The sequence below is a fragment of the Gymnodraco acuticeps genome, unplaced genomic scaffold (assembly GCF_902827175.1).
Source record: "Gymnodraco acuticeps unplaced genomic scaffold, fGymAcu1.1, whole genome shotgun sequence".
NCBI classification, from domain to species: Eukaryota; Metazoa; Chordata; class Actinopteri; order Perciformes; family Bathydraconidae; genus Gymnodraco; species Gymnodraco acuticeps.
Window position 1 is genome coordinate 1255693 of NW_022989748.1, and position 16196 is coordinate 1271888.

At 41.6% G+C, this 16196-nt stretch overlaps 1 protein-coding gene across 2 annotated transcripts in view; it reads right to left on the bottom strand.

Annotated features, from left to right (window-relative positions):
* Positions 1-194: 194 nt before the first annotated feature.
* Positions 195-16196, bottom strand: part of spag17 (sperm associated antigen 17) — an 88132-nt gene continuing 72130 nt past the window's right edge. For both annotated transcript variants that reach the window (XM_034225300.1, XM_034225216.1), the window contains exons 24-49: positions 10971-11122; positions 10529-10631; positions 8907-9070; positions 8687-8801; positions 8438-8592; positions 8114-8258; positions 7583-8007; positions 6040-6225; positions 5530-5669; positions 5230-5360; positions 4740-4873; positions 4474-4662; positions 4081-4194; positions 3875-3926; positions 3452-3542; positions 3274-3324; positions 2999-3092; positions 2740-2851; positions 2457-2496; positions 2290-2354; positions 1638-1774; positions 1348-1526; positions 1087-1147; positions 864-1011; positions 407-577; positions 195-318 (exon numbers count right to left, since the gene is read on the bottom strand). In XM_034225300.1, the coding sequence (XP_034081191.1) occupies positions 290-318; positions 407-577; positions 864-1011; positions 1087-1147; positions 1348-1526; positions 1638-1774; positions 2290-2354; positions 2457-2496; positions 2740-2851; positions 2999-3092; positions 3274-3324; positions 3452-3542; positions 3875-3926; positions 4081-4194; positions 4474-4662; positions 4740-4873; positions 5230-5360; positions 5530-5669; positions 6040-6225; positions 7583-8007; positions 8114-8258; positions 8438-8592; positions 8687-8801; positions 8907-9070; positions 10529-10631; positions 10971-11122 (3383 nt within the window). In that variant the 3' untranslated portion in view covers positions 195-289. The remainder of the gene's footprint in view (positions 319-406; positions 578-863; positions 1012-1086; positions 1148-1347; positions 1527-1637; positions 1775-2289; positions 2355-2456; positions 2497-2739; positions 2852-2998; positions 3093-3273; positions 3325-3451; positions 3543-3874; positions 3927-4080; positions 4195-4473; positions 4663-4739; positions 4874-5229; positions 5361-5529; positions 5670-6039; positions 6226-7582; positions 8008-8113; positions 8259-8437; positions 8593-8686; positions 8802-8906; positions 9071-10528; positions 10632-10970; positions 11123-16196) is intronic.

A 16196-nucleotide genomic window follows, 5' to 3' on the forward strand; every position in this document is an offset into this window, starting at 1 on the left:
GGAAGTCTGAAGGAAGAGGCAGATTTCTTCCTGTTGTGTACTTTCAAATTCTAGCGTACTCGAGCTGGTTTCTCCATTCTTACCTTCCCTACCTTTAATTGCAGAGATGGGCTTCCATAAACAACAAACATACTCACAACACCCTAATACAATTGCTACAATTATTTCAGTAACAGTTTTATTTGAAACATCATAAAGATCCATATAAATACTTCATTTCTGTTGAAGTAAGAAGAGAACTGAGTGATATGGATGATGAGGAATCAAATGGGATGTTGATAAGTATTCTTCACAGAGGAGTGGTGCGATTGAGATGTCCTGAAATGTATAAACAAAAACTGGATCAGATATTGTTACTGCTTTATATCCACATCTGACATTTATGTTTATTTTATTAGATACAGACCCTTGTTTGCTGAAGGACTGGTGAAGAGGTTCCCAGCTGGTCTGTGGAGCTGTGCGGCCCCCGGTCCTACAGGTAGGCTGGAAGACAGCTGACGGACCCCCGAGCTTTTCTTGTTGTGTGTACTGCTGTGATCCTTGAGCCAAACATCATATAATCTCTCAGGAAGGATGGGTGAAATGATTTAAGGAACATCTTCTATAAAGACCACCAAGACTTGATGAATCTCAAAGCAACTGCACGTTAACATTCATTAATTCCGCTTTCTCAAAGGAATTTTCCTTATGTCACCAGTGATGTCAACTTGATTTAAACAAAAGCACCTGCATATTAAGTAAAAGCAATGCTAAAAAGGCAGAATTCTGGCTGCTATATTTGCTTGCGGAAACACTTGTTTCTAATGACTAAGGATAACAATCTAAATGTTTCTTAATAAGTGAGCAACTTATTGAGAGGATATTGGCAGTGACAGGCAGGTAGAGGATGTCTGTCTCAGTGTGGAGGATGATATCTTCAGAGAGGTTCTTCTTTGGCTCCTCCTCTCCTGCTTGGACTGCACACATGGCAAACAGCTGAACCTGCAGCTCAACATGCAGACCTGCAGCCACCTGGACACACACACACACTTCTTACAATGTGGCTCCTTTAACACATTTAATCATTACACCCAGCTGGAAACTCACAGGCCCAGGGTTGTAGATGACACGGAGGCCTGTAGCAGCAGGAGGCTGTTTCACATGGAACCTTGCAGAGGGAGAGATCGAAACAAAAAATAGCTGCAGGTGAATGTTTTCCCTTTAGATTTGAAGGTGACACAAGACTCTCCTGTACCTCACCAGAGAACTTTTTTTTAAATCTCTGACACCCTGCTAATTATAATGCTGAAACTAAACTAATAAACTAATACTTATTTTGATTATTTCCTAGTCCATCTGGTGTCTTACCTGCAAGTGTCAGCACCCACGTTCTTCATCACCACAGTAATTGCAGAGGAGGTGCCCTCCTGCAGAGTGCCAAAGTCAACAGTGGAGGGGAGCAGCTGGAATCCCCTTGCTATGACACTCGGATCAGTCAGAGAAATAGTCCGACACTTCCTCCTCACCGGCTCCTCCACTGATAGGAACTGGGATAGAGTGATGTGTGACAGTGCGTGTGACACAGAGAGAGGGGAGCATGTAGGTGTCTAGATATATAATAATGTATAATAGAATAGATTTTGGGAATGATTGGCTACCTGTTGATTTGGTATGCTGCGAGGTTTAGAGGTGAGGATAGAGGTTGGGAGTCTGACTTTAGTCCTTCTGAGTTTTCCAGTCACATCCAGCTGAACCGACTTGCTTTGCCCAGGTGAACCCCTCACACTGCGTTCCCCTGGATACATAGAAACATGGTCCTTCAGGCATTGATCTAAATGCCCATGACCTGCATCACAACCCATTTAGAAATAATCTGCAAATCAATGACTGTGAATTGAAGGAGGCGTTGAGATGCAAGCAGCTATTAATCATCAATTCAAATACATTTCCAACCAACATACAAGTAATGTTACATAACTTGTTGACACATAATATACTGTTTATACCTGATAGAAAATATAAATCTTTAGTCCTATTTAGAACATGAATTTGTTTTTTTCTTTTCTAGCAATGTAGGTATTTGCACCATACCAGTGAGAAAATGCGACAGTTTAATGCACTTTGTTGCCCGATGACGCATGAAATATAATTCAGACTATGACCTCAAAATGTCCCTGATATATTCAGATGTATTTCCTGATTGATTATGCTGTTCCCCGTGCTTCTTGCTAATCTTAAAATAGTCATTTGAAGTCATTCCGCCTGCATTTGACACAAAAAAACAATATATAAAAGAAAAGAAAAACAAACCAGCACTGTGAGGCGTGGGGTTGCTGGGTCTTTCCTTAAGCCTCCTCTCACTTCCTGCTGCATGACTTAGAGCAAATGGAAACATTATTTAGACAAACAATGTATGAGGAAGAAAATCAACTGATGTTTTGTGATTCAAGAACAGTTTATAACATTCTCTTTATTACCTTGCAGATTGAGAGGGTGTTGGGTTTAAGGGTCGTGGGACTGCAAATAAAAACACGATATATAACACAGTATGCATTTGACTGTATCTTCATTTGAATGAATGCACTCTTTTTCATTCACTTATTGATACGGATGTTCTTTCCTTCTAAGACAAGCCAAATTGTCTGCCGTGGAAAATATCTATTTAGCTACCGTTTCTTTGTACAGATTCCCAACAGGACTCCTTTAAAATGAGTTTCATGTCAGTAGCTGTTGGTGAATGCTGACAGTATAATAACCTACTGTTCTCCTGTGGGGCGTCTTTCAGGAAGTCTTCAGCACTGTCTGAGCGGGGGATCGGAGGGAGGCCCATGGACAGACTCCTCATGTCTGGTGTTTGGTGCTGGAGAAGCTCCTGGAAAACAAACATGTTGTGCGTTTTTCATGTGAGAAAAGGTGAATTGATGTGTGTTTAGCTTGAAGGATTTTTCATAATAATGCTGCCACAATAGTTAAAGAAAATGTACTTCGGTGTATGCATTGATGTGAACACATACAGTACCTGATATAATTGGATATTTTCTGGGTAGAAAAAAGGAACAATGCTGTTTGTCCTCAGAGACTTTCTATAAGCCTCATCCTCACACTTCTCCTGTCTGAAACACACACAGAGGCAAATACAGTATAGTGGGATGTGTAGTAAGTACAGCTCGTAAATATCTTATTTTAAAGTTATCGCAGTGCTATAAAGATAATCAGACTTTAAGACTTTGAACTTGATAAGCTACTTAACGTCAAGGTGGGTATAAAACAGTGTGAGAAGAAGCCTGTGTTTACCTGTGCTGTGCAAGTCTTTCAGTCCATGTAGACTCTTTGCCATTTATAAAACTAGATCGGAGAAGAGATTAAAGAGGATTTTACATACACATACTTTTTGTTATATACAATACATGGACCATTTACTTTAAAGACTGTAACCTTATCTGTTCATGCATGGCATTGTAATGTCTTCTACCTCTCATTAGCTACTGTGACTGTGTCTCTTGACACATCCGACTGCTCAACTGGAGCTCCGACTCCTTGGCTGTACAGGTTGGCTATCTCCTCTGTGGAAACATACAGAAGAATAATGGAAGAAACATACCTTTGGCATTTACATGTACTTCCCTCAAACTACTAAATATTAGACTTGAAAACCTCAAATGTAATTGCATGTCAAGCTAGTACCTGATGCTCGGACAACAAATCTAATGCAGCCATCCAATACATTTTAGAATTGTTCTCATTGTTATTCCTTGTTATTTTGTTAGCTTTGAAAATATTAGCTTAACTGTAAAAAGAAAGTTAACCAAGGCACTGCAAATGAACATTTTATTTCTTTGGACTCAACTGAATATATATTGTTCTAAACATAGCCTACAAAACGGCTTTTTCCCACCTGAAGTCCTCTTGTCAAAGGTGTGACCTCCAGTATCTTCTTCTGCAAAAGACTTTAACATGCATAAGAAATGATTTATATAAATATCATGTAAATCATTTAATACATTATTTGTATATTTTCTGTGTTCATTGGGGAAAGACAATGGCGATAACATTCTTTTGTAGTACTATAACTTGTGTCTGTGTGTGTTTGTGTGCACAGACCAGGACCAGACTGAGCAGATCGCTGGCATGAGCGCTCTCCTCCTCAGTGCGAGGGTCTTTGACCTTCATCTCCTCTAAACGCTGCTCCGTCTCCATCAAACTCTCTAGGTAATCCTGCAGTCACAGACACATTTCAACTTTTTCAAAGCAGTAGTATCACAGTGTGAAGTTTCGAGGCCTTTCTTTGACCATGCCAGAAATCACTTTTCCAGGTGACCAGATATTCTTTTTGATCTGCCTGAGAAAACAGACCTGTAGACTCTGTTTAAAACTCAAGCATTAAACACAACAATTATAGGGGAATCCAGAAGGTTAAAATACCACCTACACATAACAGCAATTGGAAAGTATTGACAGTATATTATAGATACCAGGGACATTGGTCTGTTTTACCTTCAGTCGTGAGTCCACAGTATTTCTGAGTGGTGTGGTGATTGGTCGGTGCTGGTACAGCTCCCTCGTCTCCAGGACTTTAGGGCTGCTCCTGGCGGGTTGACGCTGTGCTGCTGAACCAGCGGACCTCTCTCTCAGAAACAAACCTCGACCCATGCGGGTACCAAACGGAGGACCTGGGCTCACTCTCTGGAAAAGAGAGTGTGTTGAGTATCTTGTTTTTCTGTGTGTAGATGTATAATACATGTATATTTTCACACCTGTACCTCTGTTTGAGGGAAATCATGCCAGCTGCGGTTTTTGAGGTTGGGAGGGGTGATGTCCGGGTTCTGTTTCCCTAGCAACCACTGGGACCACACGCTCTGATGGCTAGGCTTAAGGATGGTGATGCCAAACTCATCTGTAAAAGAACAAAACTTCAGATTATATTCTGGAGATTTGCATAACCTTCCCTTTTGAATTTTGGTCAAAGGGGATACAACACCATTGCAAGTAACCAACATAATGGACCATTATCTTGATTAAAATGACAGATTTTTCTAGGTTTGAAAATTGGTAGGCATTTTGAAAAATGTTAGTATCAACAAAAAATAAGATAGGGCCACTTATTTTTACAAATGTAATGTAATATTGAGAAGTTACATATTATATAGTTGTACTACAATTTGGATAGATAATGAAACAGTTCTAAGTGAATCCGCTGCCTAAAGTTATTCTTTAGTTATTTCTTGGTGTTATAGATATTGAACAGGGCACCTTGTGTGTCCGGCAATGGCTCCTTCAGCAGTGCGATGGTGGGGTCAGAGTAAGCCTGGTAGAGCAGCTCCTCAACGGTCTGAGAGCTCAGCAGTTCAGTACCAGAGCCGTCCTCATGCACCAGAAACAGCCTGCAACATAACACGATGTTCCTCTGACATTATCATCCACAAAAGCAGTACAATAATAATACTTAAATATCACCTTATCACTACTGATAATGTATTAAGGCAGAATACATATCATTTTATACCAATAGCAACATTAAAGGGATAACAATTAATACAAATTCAGGCCCACCTGGGACAATGTTCTCTGTGTTGAACATGTATCCTGGCCCTTTCTCTGTCCTCCTCCTCTGGCTCCTCCTCCTCATCCTCTTTAAGTGTGCTTGGAGCAGGGATATAGTCCAACACTAATACCTGTCCATCTTCCATCACCTTTAACACACATGCAAAGTTCAGAGAATATTTAATGACTTTATTTATTATCAGAGAATCTGAGAAGGACAGTTGTTTTTCAAATATGTTTTATATGAGGCTGTCTCCACAGCCAATATGTGGCCTTACATTACATTACGTGTTACTTGTTAGACGCTTTTATCCAAAGCGACTTACATACTCAATACTGTGGACAATCCCCACAGGAGCAAATTGGAGTGAAGTGTCTTTCCCAGGGACACACTGACAACGACATGCTGACTGCAGTGGGGTTTGAAGCTGTGCCCCCCTGATCCGAACACCAATGCACTAATCCACTGCGCCACACGCCTCCTTACTTCACATCTTTACATCTTCCTATAATCCTGACCTGAAAGTGGTTTCCATCGGGGTCTGTAACATCACAGGCCACTATGTCTGTATGACTCATGGTGTAGCTTCCTGATTGGTTTGTTGGAGTGCCACCCATTGGACTGGGGGTTACAAGGGGGTCGGACGAGTACACACATTTCCCATCACTTTGGATCTGTAGGAGCCCCCCACTGGATGGAAACACCTTGGAAACACAAATAATCAAACATGTAAATCAGTGTGATTGTCAATCTTCTTAAAAGCAGTAAAGTACGGCATACATCCATATCCATCTATCTTGCAACAAAAAAAACACGCCCTGAAATAGGATTATTTGTTTTTGTTTAAAGGTCCCATGTCATGCTTTTCCTGGTTAATACCCGGCCCCTTGTGTGTTATGAAGGTTTTTATGCATGTAAACGGTCTGCAGAGTCAAAAACCCTCAAAGTACACCCTGTAGCGAGTAAAACTCTATCACAGAAAAGACCTCCCCAAAGCGCCTCGTTGGAGATTTCTCATTTTCTTCCTGGGTATCGCTACGTAGGGATACCCAGTAGCCACGCCCAGAGCTATGGCCGCACCCTCTGCCAGCCTTTCCCGAAACAAAGCTTCCCAAACCTTTCAGCGATTCATGCCGGATGATATGTACAGCGTAGGACACTGAAGAACGATGCTGTTCCTACTTTGTTTGGACCAGCGGGAGATTCGGGTACACAACCTGTAAGTATTCATTGTTGTTTGTGTATTTATGATGTTTAAAACAAACAAGGTATCTACCACGACTGTTTAAATGGGTAAACGTTTTTCGGACTGCTAAGTTGGGATCGCGGATAAATGCTCTCCGCAGACCCATGCTCACAGCGTTATAAACCTTTTTCTTACTCACTATCAAGCCACACTTATTGTTTTTACTTCGGCTGTGAGTGTTTGTGTGTGCTCAGGATGAGTTTTGCTTGTTCTTGCTGTATTTGTTTCGCCGACACGGAAGCCCTGTCTGCTACAGCAGCTCCTCACTGGTCAAGCGACGTGCAGCTGCTCGTGAGGCTCACAGCCTCACGAGCTGCACATCGCTTGACCAATCAGAGCACACTGGGCTCACAGGGAGGGGGGGGGCGAGCTCCAACAAGCCATTTAGGACAGAGAGTGAATACCGGTGAATACACATACTTCACAGAGAAGCTGTATGAGAAACCAATGTGAGTTTGGAAAATTGCACAGTATAAATCTATTTTAGTATACCTCAACAATGGAATTATGATCAGTAGAAATGACCATGACATGGGACCTTTAAAAAGCGATCATTCTTCCCCTGTAGCACTACACACAGGGCCAAATATTATAAAGTAAGTTTGAGGGATGTTACTAGTGGACCATTATTATTACTAAAGATATACCCAAAAAGCTTATATGCAAACCTCGCTATAGTTAATCATAATTATAATTTTCGAAGAATTGTCTGGCAATGTTTGCAGTTTAAATGTTAAAAAAACATTTCAGAAAAACATATACAATTCCCACCATAACATTAAAAATAGATGTGTTATTTGTCTTTTACTACCCACCTCATATGCTCCTTGGTTGTTCCCAGTGATTACAGTCCCATCTGCTAAGAAGACGTGAGCCATGTGTCGCTCTGGGTACATCACCACTGTGCAGCAGCCCTCCTTCTCCACCAGCACCACCCGCTCCTTGGCAGACACACTGTCCTTATTGCTTTCACATGCACTACTCTTACCATTGCCAGCCACAGTATCTTCCGCAAACACACTCTCCTCACCGTCCTTATACACACTACTTTCTCTTTTATCACACACATGCTCACACTCAGTCCCACCCTCCTTGTCACACGCTATCCTTGCACTGTTGCTGCTAATGTCTTCACCGTTGTCAACAGCATCCTGAATATTTTCAGAAATGCTGTCAGCACAGCGCGTGACACACACACACTCAGATTCAGTGGTTGATTTAAGGGTCTCATGCTGCTCCCCTGGAAAGTAACAGACACATGGACTCAGGTCAGATCAAAACAATAACCTTAATTTAAAGATTAAGTACATTTTAATGTGAATATGCTGTATGTATATTCTGGTCACCTGTGTGCAGCAGTGTGTGCTGTGGTGTGCTTGGTGGTCTGTGTTGGTACAGGCTAGTGATCCTGGTTCCGTCTGCATGTTCTACACTTAAAGATCCGTCGGAGTTCTGGACTGAAACCACCAGATCCTCGCGGCTCAGCATCACCTGACGAAGCAACACACGCAAAGATGCTCGAACAATTATGTTGACATAAGAAACAGATTGGATGTATTGACAGAGGAGCACCTCCTTGAAACAATCTATGCCCATTACTGAAATTAACATCTATATTCATCGAAAAAAAGGAAACTGAAAACCTAAACTTCTAGGTACTGCTCTCTTACGTCATGGGTGATGGGGTCTGTGGCCTTGAAGGCGAGGAGAGGCGTGGTGGGTTTGTGTTGGTGTGTTGTCCCCACAGTGTAGATGCGAGCCCCAGACGGACTCGTTGTTAACCAAAAACCTCTCTGACCACCAGCCTCCTTCTCTGAGCTCGGCTCTGTGTAGACACACATAAAACATACAAAGTTTGGGTTTATCCTGTGCTCAGTGATTATCAAAGTGTTTTCTATTCAGTGGTGCTGCACTCTAACCTTTCTTTCTGTCCTTAGTTTCTTGAGACATGTTTTCTTCCTCAACTTCAGAATCAGGAACCCACACCGGACCAGAATCCTGGCTGAAGCTGACTGAGCCATCAGCAAATAGAACCTGCAGTGCACATATGATTTGAGTGTTGAGTGTGTGTGTGTCGTAAAAGAAGTTCAGGTCATACATTGTCAAATAAGAAGTCATACATGTGTGCACAATGTTTACCTCTGTAGACCCGTCTCTCATGATTCGGATCACAGCTCCCTGGCTGGTGACAATGCGGGACAGTTCTTTGGAGAGGGAAGCGTCCTGAAGCTGCCCAACAACTCCTTCACCATGAAGAGGAAAGCTCTGTTTCACCAACATACCCTGCTCCTCTGAGGACACTCCTGGACACACATATACAAATAAATCATGTAATAAATATTTTCCAGCGAGTGATGGGAATACAGAATGTATGGAATATATAAACTCACATTTTAAGTAGGGCTGTCAAACGATTACAATTTTTAATCAGATTAATCACAGCTTAAAAATTAATGAATCATGATTAATCACCATTCGAACTATGTCCAAAATATGCCATTTCTTTATGTATATTGTTGTGGGAATGGAAAGATAAATGAAAGAAGGCGGATATATCCATTTAACATACAGTATCTATGTTTATTATAACATTTTTCTGAGTGTCTAAATGAAAGACAACCCACACACCTATCAGTCATCAAACCGTGGGGTCTTAATTCATTACGTGTTGATTTCTATCAACGGGGGAGTACTTCAGGAAAGTCGACGGGGGGGGGGGGCCTAGTGGAGTACTTCAGGAAAGTCGACGGGGGGGGGGGGGGCCTAGTGGAGTACTTTGTGACCACAGAGTGTGAACGTTGTGATCAGCTGTTTTAGCGCAGTGCTCCAGTGAAGGGGGGGGAGTCTCCCTCCGCAGCCGGTTGGCGTAGTTTTGGCACAATTCCGTTGTACAGACCGACGTTAACAGCAGCCCTGTCTGTGCACACGGAGACCGACTCTGTCGTCCGGTGATCTAACCGCCTTTTGGAAAAGCTTCACAAGTACGTCGGTATGCAAATGCACTTTGTGACACAAGTAACGGTACGCATTTCAGATTACGCACATAACCTGCGTAAGTTAAAAGTATTCTCCGTCGGGACTTCCTGCAACAACACCACACCGTTATCTTGATTCTGATTGGCCAGAAGACATTATCAAAGATGTTCTATTGAGAAGACGATAACTACGTGACAAAAGTTTTCAAAACCGTTTCTGGTCTTCGGTATTTCCAGATAAGTGGCTACTGAAATCAATCTTACTAACTGCTGTCTGTGCAATTTACTCCGCGCGAGTTGGCAGACTTTATTTTGCTTACTTTAACATCATTTTTCATGATGGGGCTAAGCCATTTCTTGGTATGGGTGTAGCCTACCCCAGCCAAACCCTGGCGCTGCCACTGGTGGGATGTATGGGGCGGGCGATTCTGCACATGCGTTAAATGCGTTAAATATTTTAACGCAATTAATTCAAAAAATTAATTACCGCCGTTAACGCGATAATTTTGACAGCCTTAATTTGAACACAAATCACTATCTGCAGGTTGAGTCTCAAATAATTTAAATGGAATACACAGAATGCATTAAAACTTTTTTTTTAAATTAAAGCCACTTAATTATCAATCAAATTCGATTTCTCCCCGGGTGCAATCACTACCAGTGGCAGGGCTATTTCACTTCTTCTCACTTCATCGTTACACATGCAGTTTTATAAAACTACACTTGTGAGAATACACACACCTTTGTCTGTTCGTGTATACTTTTCAGAAAAAGTGCAACCCTGACCTTGTGCATCCTCTCGCAGGAACTGCAGCAGCAGACCGTTAGGTACAGACAGGCTGAGACTGTTGAATGGACTCGATGGCAATACTGTCTGACCTTCACACACCTTAGATTACAATCAACCACAAACATAGGTTATGACCAATACAATAATAAAAGCAATATAATCTTCACATGTAGCACAAGATACAAACTATAGGTCATTTCGCCCAAGATGGTTGTTACTATTTCATATTGAGTCTGGAGACCAATTTAACTTGAATTCTTATGGTTAAAAGGTTGTGTATGTAAACATGGACTGTCAGACCAGACATTGGTTTGAATTGAATACATAATAAGATAAAGGTATTGTTATTAAAAAAAATGTAAGCCATTGATAAGCCTTTGTTTAAAATCGTATTTCCGTCACTGTATTAATGTGTGCCTTCTTGTGAGTTTGTGGAACCTGGGACAGTGGAGGTCTGGCAGCGCTGTGTGTCTTGGAGGGAACCGGGTCCAGATCTGTCCCCTTAGAGCGGTAAGTGGAGGATGGGGGAGGGTTGGGGACAAAGGTGCCGGTGTCTGGAGCCCCTCCTTCTGTGGTCTCCTGAGGACTCACTAGGATATCACCAAACAGAAACAGTTAATACTGCCAAAATGGAAGTCAATTCAACCCTTTGTTTAATCAAGACACAATAGAGTCCCCGTCTCAGGTCGACTATTTTCATTTCCTCGCTCCTCGGTCTCACCGGAAGTTGATTTGTCCGCGCCATCTTGAGTACCGTCCCATGGCTCTTATTTCTGCCGGAGGACCGAGGATCGAGGATCGAGGAGCGATAACCGAGGAATCACTAGACCATCCTTCGATGAAATCCTCAGACACTCGCCCCGCCCCCTTACTGTGTATCGCTCACTGATTGGACGATGCAGTGCATGCACTGATCTGATGCTTCTTGACATGAGAGCAGTTTCCCAGCGGAGTGAAGAAAATACATGAACCTCACGGGAGTCACTCCTCAGTTTATACCGTGTTTTGTTTCAATTCATGTATCATTTAGTTACAAATATGTGATATATCTGAACAACAAAGTGGTCAAAAATCATTTTATTCATTTGTTGGAAACATTTTCATGATCGCTTTTTTCGTTTTACATTTTCATTTATTGTCATTTCCATTCAGTCAGTCATTAAGTGCTATTAAAATGTTAACGTGCTACATATCCAAACAAACAAACAAACAAACAAAGTGTGCAATCCAATGAATGTTAATCTAACTGGGTTTTGATAGATAACATATCTCTTTTTCTTCTCTCAATTCTTTTATTTCTATTGTGCACTCTAATCAATATTAATCTAACTATTGTTCGTTTATACATTTTAAGAATGGCGTTTATCTTTTTTGAGAATGAGTTCTTATTTGATTTGATTTATTTGGGTCTACAACAGATGATACAAATGTTTGTGTCAGTAAATGTGTACTAACAGAGGCGGGGGTGTGTGTGGAAACAACGGGGACAGAGCTGCTGTCAGACGATCAGCTGTGCAGCGTCATCACAGACGGACGTCACGTGGACGCTCCGGAGGAAAGGACGTCCCATTGCTCTTAAAACTAATTTCCCTGCTTCTCGTGGTTTCCTTGCGTCTCTCCATGCTTCCCTGGTGGGAGAGACGCAGGGAAACGACGCAAGTGAGGGACGCAAGGATTCCATTTAACCGACCTGAGACGGGGCCAGAGAACCGCAGTGACGCATCCTAAAACCTGGAAGTAAGTTAGCATTTTTACCACTTTCGGTTCCTTCGTCAAAAAGCAATGCATTTTCTCAATAGGGTTTTGGAAAATAGCTCGAAATAAGGTCTGTGTTTGACACAAATTGAAGAGATAGATCACGTTTTGTTCTACGACATTAAATACATCAGCAGTGACCCCGCTGGTGATTTTTGAAGAGTTTACGTGTCTGAAAAACGATGGTTGTTACCGAGTGGCTGAATAGGACTACAGAAGTTGTCGAGGCCGTTGTACGTCATTACACCGAACACGTAAACACTCCCGCTAAGTTTGTTTTCCCCCGTGTTCTGCTTGAAATTAAGTACCTGCCTATCTTTAGTATCTGTATTACCTTTAGTATCTGTATATCTATATCTGACCATTAGAATCTGTATTTTTGAAATTGTCGTTTTTAACACCGTAATTTTACAAATTATAGAATAATTAATTACCAGTGTTTTCCAATTGTACTCGGCAGTTCGTTTTGTTAGCTAACGTTAGCTAAAGCTAGCGCTACTAGTTAGCTACGCAATGGTTTGTTGCTTTGCTCCGGGTTGCAGCCACAGGTCTTTGCATGAAACGTGCTCGTTCTATCGTTTCCCGGCTAATGTTTTCCAAAGGAGAGTCTGGATTCGTGCTATTAGGTAAGCTGACGTTACATTTTTGTCCATGTTGTGGAGGAAACTTCTGTGTAGCAATGCAGTGGGAGTCACCGACTCATGAAGGAGACACAGGACGAGCAGGAGTTCTGATGTCAAACACTGGCAGTTTATTGCAAGCATCGGCCGGAGAAATTCACATCACAAGTCACACAGTCAAAGGTTCTGACTGCACGGTGGTTTGCCATGTCAAATCTGAATCAGCCTCTCATCTCAGTAGACCTTTTAATCAGTTTACAGGGAGTCAACCCACACATTGGGGAAGGCATCTATGAACACCTGGAAGCACTGAATCACTTTATCTGACTCTATGGCTCTTGGGACCGAGAGTTGACCAGTCATAAAACTGACAATGGCAGTAAAAGCTGACACTTCCCATTCCTTAAGACAGATAACAGACTTCGGCTTGGTCGTAAAACGTCAACAAGCCGAAAGGTAAAATCTCTTAAGTAAAGCTAAAATTATTCCCTCACACATGTCACGGTGAAATTTAAATGATGGGTAGTGACTGTATCGCCGCTTTAGAGATGGCGCTGCTGAAAAGACCGCAACATAAGTAAAGATAATGAATAAATCCTATTAAAACCTGTGTGGCTTATATGACAAGTCTAATCTACCATTTATTTCTTTAGTTCAATTTTGATCTATAAAAATGTCAAAATAGTGAAAATGTTCAAGAGACTTATCAAAGTGCAAGGTTATATCTTTAGATGTTTTGTTTTTTAGCCTATGTACTGTATGTCTTAATGCTCTTATATGTGACGGTGTGACTTCCATGAAACTAATATTTTATATCTTCCCAACAGACGAGCTGAGAGGAAGCCCAATGCCTGTTCCCGCATCTGCAGCTGTCATTTTCCTTTACAAAAGAGAAAAAGGCCTGTTTCATTTGAAGCACAGAATGTAGAAGAGCATTCCTACTGTCTGAGAGGGATAATTGATGGAATGGAGGAAGAAGCTGCGTGTCTAATGACTGAGGAGGAAGCAGGTCTATCAACACAGGCGGCTGCTAATGAAGATCCTCAACCACATCTGAGAATGCAGAGGAGCAAGCAACCACGGTAGAAGAAAAACTTCAATCTCAGCAAAGACACATAATGCAGCTAGAGATCCAGCTAGAGGAGTCCAAGGTTGTTGTGGTGAGTTACTGCCGTGACAAGTATTCTGCCTCTCATCTGAGTTTAAAGGTTCTTCGGATGGCGACAGGATTGCCAGATAGAGACACATTCAGTGCTGTGTGAGTATGTTGCTCGTTTTGAGGGTTCCATTACATACCCAGAAGGTTGGTTCCCCAAAGCACTGAGTCTTGAAGACCAAGTTTTCATGACCCTCATGAAATTGCGTCATAATTACACACACCTTCATCTGGCTGCACTCTTTCACTGCGGTGAATGCACTCAGAAATGTGATTGTAACATTTATAGAGGTTCTCCACAAATTACTTTTTAAGGACATAATGAGTACTGTTCCCAGTCGGGGGGAAAATAAAACCAGCTTGCCTTCTTCATTTCGGCACATCCAAAACTGCAGAATGATAGTGGATTGTACGGACATCAACATTGCTATCCCCAAGCAAATGGATATCCAGAAAGAGACCTACTCTGCTTACCGTGGCATGCACTCCTTCAAACTACTGCTCGGGGTAGCACCAAATGCTGTGATCACATACTGCAGCAAACTATACCCAGGATCAACAAGTGACAAAGAAATAGTACGGGATTCTGGTGTTCTTCAGCATTTCAAACCTGGAGATCTAATGTTGGCTGACAAGGGATTCTTAATCCAGAACATTCTTCCTGAAGGAGTCACTGTCAACATTCCCCCATTCCTCTGTCATGGCCAACTGACACACAGCGAAGCACAGGCTTCAAAGCTTATCGCACAAAATAGGATTCACGTCGAGAGAGCAAATGCTCGTTTGAAAGAATTTAGGATCCTAAAGTTCATTCCATCTCACCTGAGGCCCTTCGCAGATAAACTGGTGCAGGTATGTTGCGCACTAGTGAACTTCCAACGTCCTCTCATAAAAGAGGTGGCAGAAAAATAGTGTCTTTTCACATGTAAACACATATGTTTCATACGCATCTTTTCAACTCTGTCTACCCATAAGCCCCCCTCCCCCCTCTCAATCAACTTCCTCTTGACTGTCTTTTCTGTTTATTTTACTATATTTATTTGTTTGCCTGTCCTTGTTTGTCTACCCTCCCTCATACAGTAAAGCGTCTTTGAGTTGTAGAAAAGTGCTATATAAATAAAATGTATTATTATTATTATACTTTGTTTTACATTTTGAGTTCATCATTACACTCAAACTATGTCTTTTCACTGGGTGCATTTTATTTCTTTTATTTAGGTTCTGTTTAATACACATGTTAATTTGACTCAGATGTGCTGATAATATCCGCAAATATAAATCTTTAAACTGTCTTCTTACCTTTAAAAGTCTGGCCTCTCGGGGTAGGCTCATGTTTGTTTTCTGTCTTTCTCTATCAAAAACGTTACTCCAAATAATGGTTTGTGATTTGGGATTCAAAGGCAGGCTTGAATCAAGAAACCACAATAGTTTTCTGCATGGACTGCCTTTTTTAATTAAGAAATATTATTTTGTAAATATGTTATTCTCTGTAGTCAGAAACCTAACACTCTAACAACCACAACATTGCAAAGGCGAGTAAATGTAAATTAAAAACGATTCACAATTTCTTAAAAGTACTATATTTGAAAATGATAGATTTATGATCTTTTTCATCGAACATATGAACGACTCAAACAAGGATCGCAGCAGCTACAAGAAAGATCTTCAAAGGGGAAACCATAACATCCTGAAGCTGAGTTTTCTCTAAAAACATTATTTAATTTTAACAGCAGTGCTCTCTGAACTCAGAACAAGTAAATTAATATGCCTTTTTGTTTTTCTGTCTTTTTCAGAAAATAACCACAAGTGACAAAGGTGATTATTTCGGCAGTGCCAGCTTTGGAAGCATGTGGGCCTTGAAAAAGTCCTCAAGAGCCAACAGGTTAGGCTGCCAATTGTAATCTTGGGCTATCGGAATGATGACACTGTCTTTCGTAGTCCAGACCACAGAGTAGCAAGTCTCTCTTGCAGTGAGGTGAAGCTGACCTTGCACTTGGTGCCAGTAAGGATGTTCCTCACGCAGGCTGAATGTTTCTCCTTCCTTACTGACACAGAAGCCCTTGATTTGCAATGCTTCACTAATACCTCATTCACACCAACAGTGTTTCAGGGCCGGTTCGGAGCTGGAGCTTG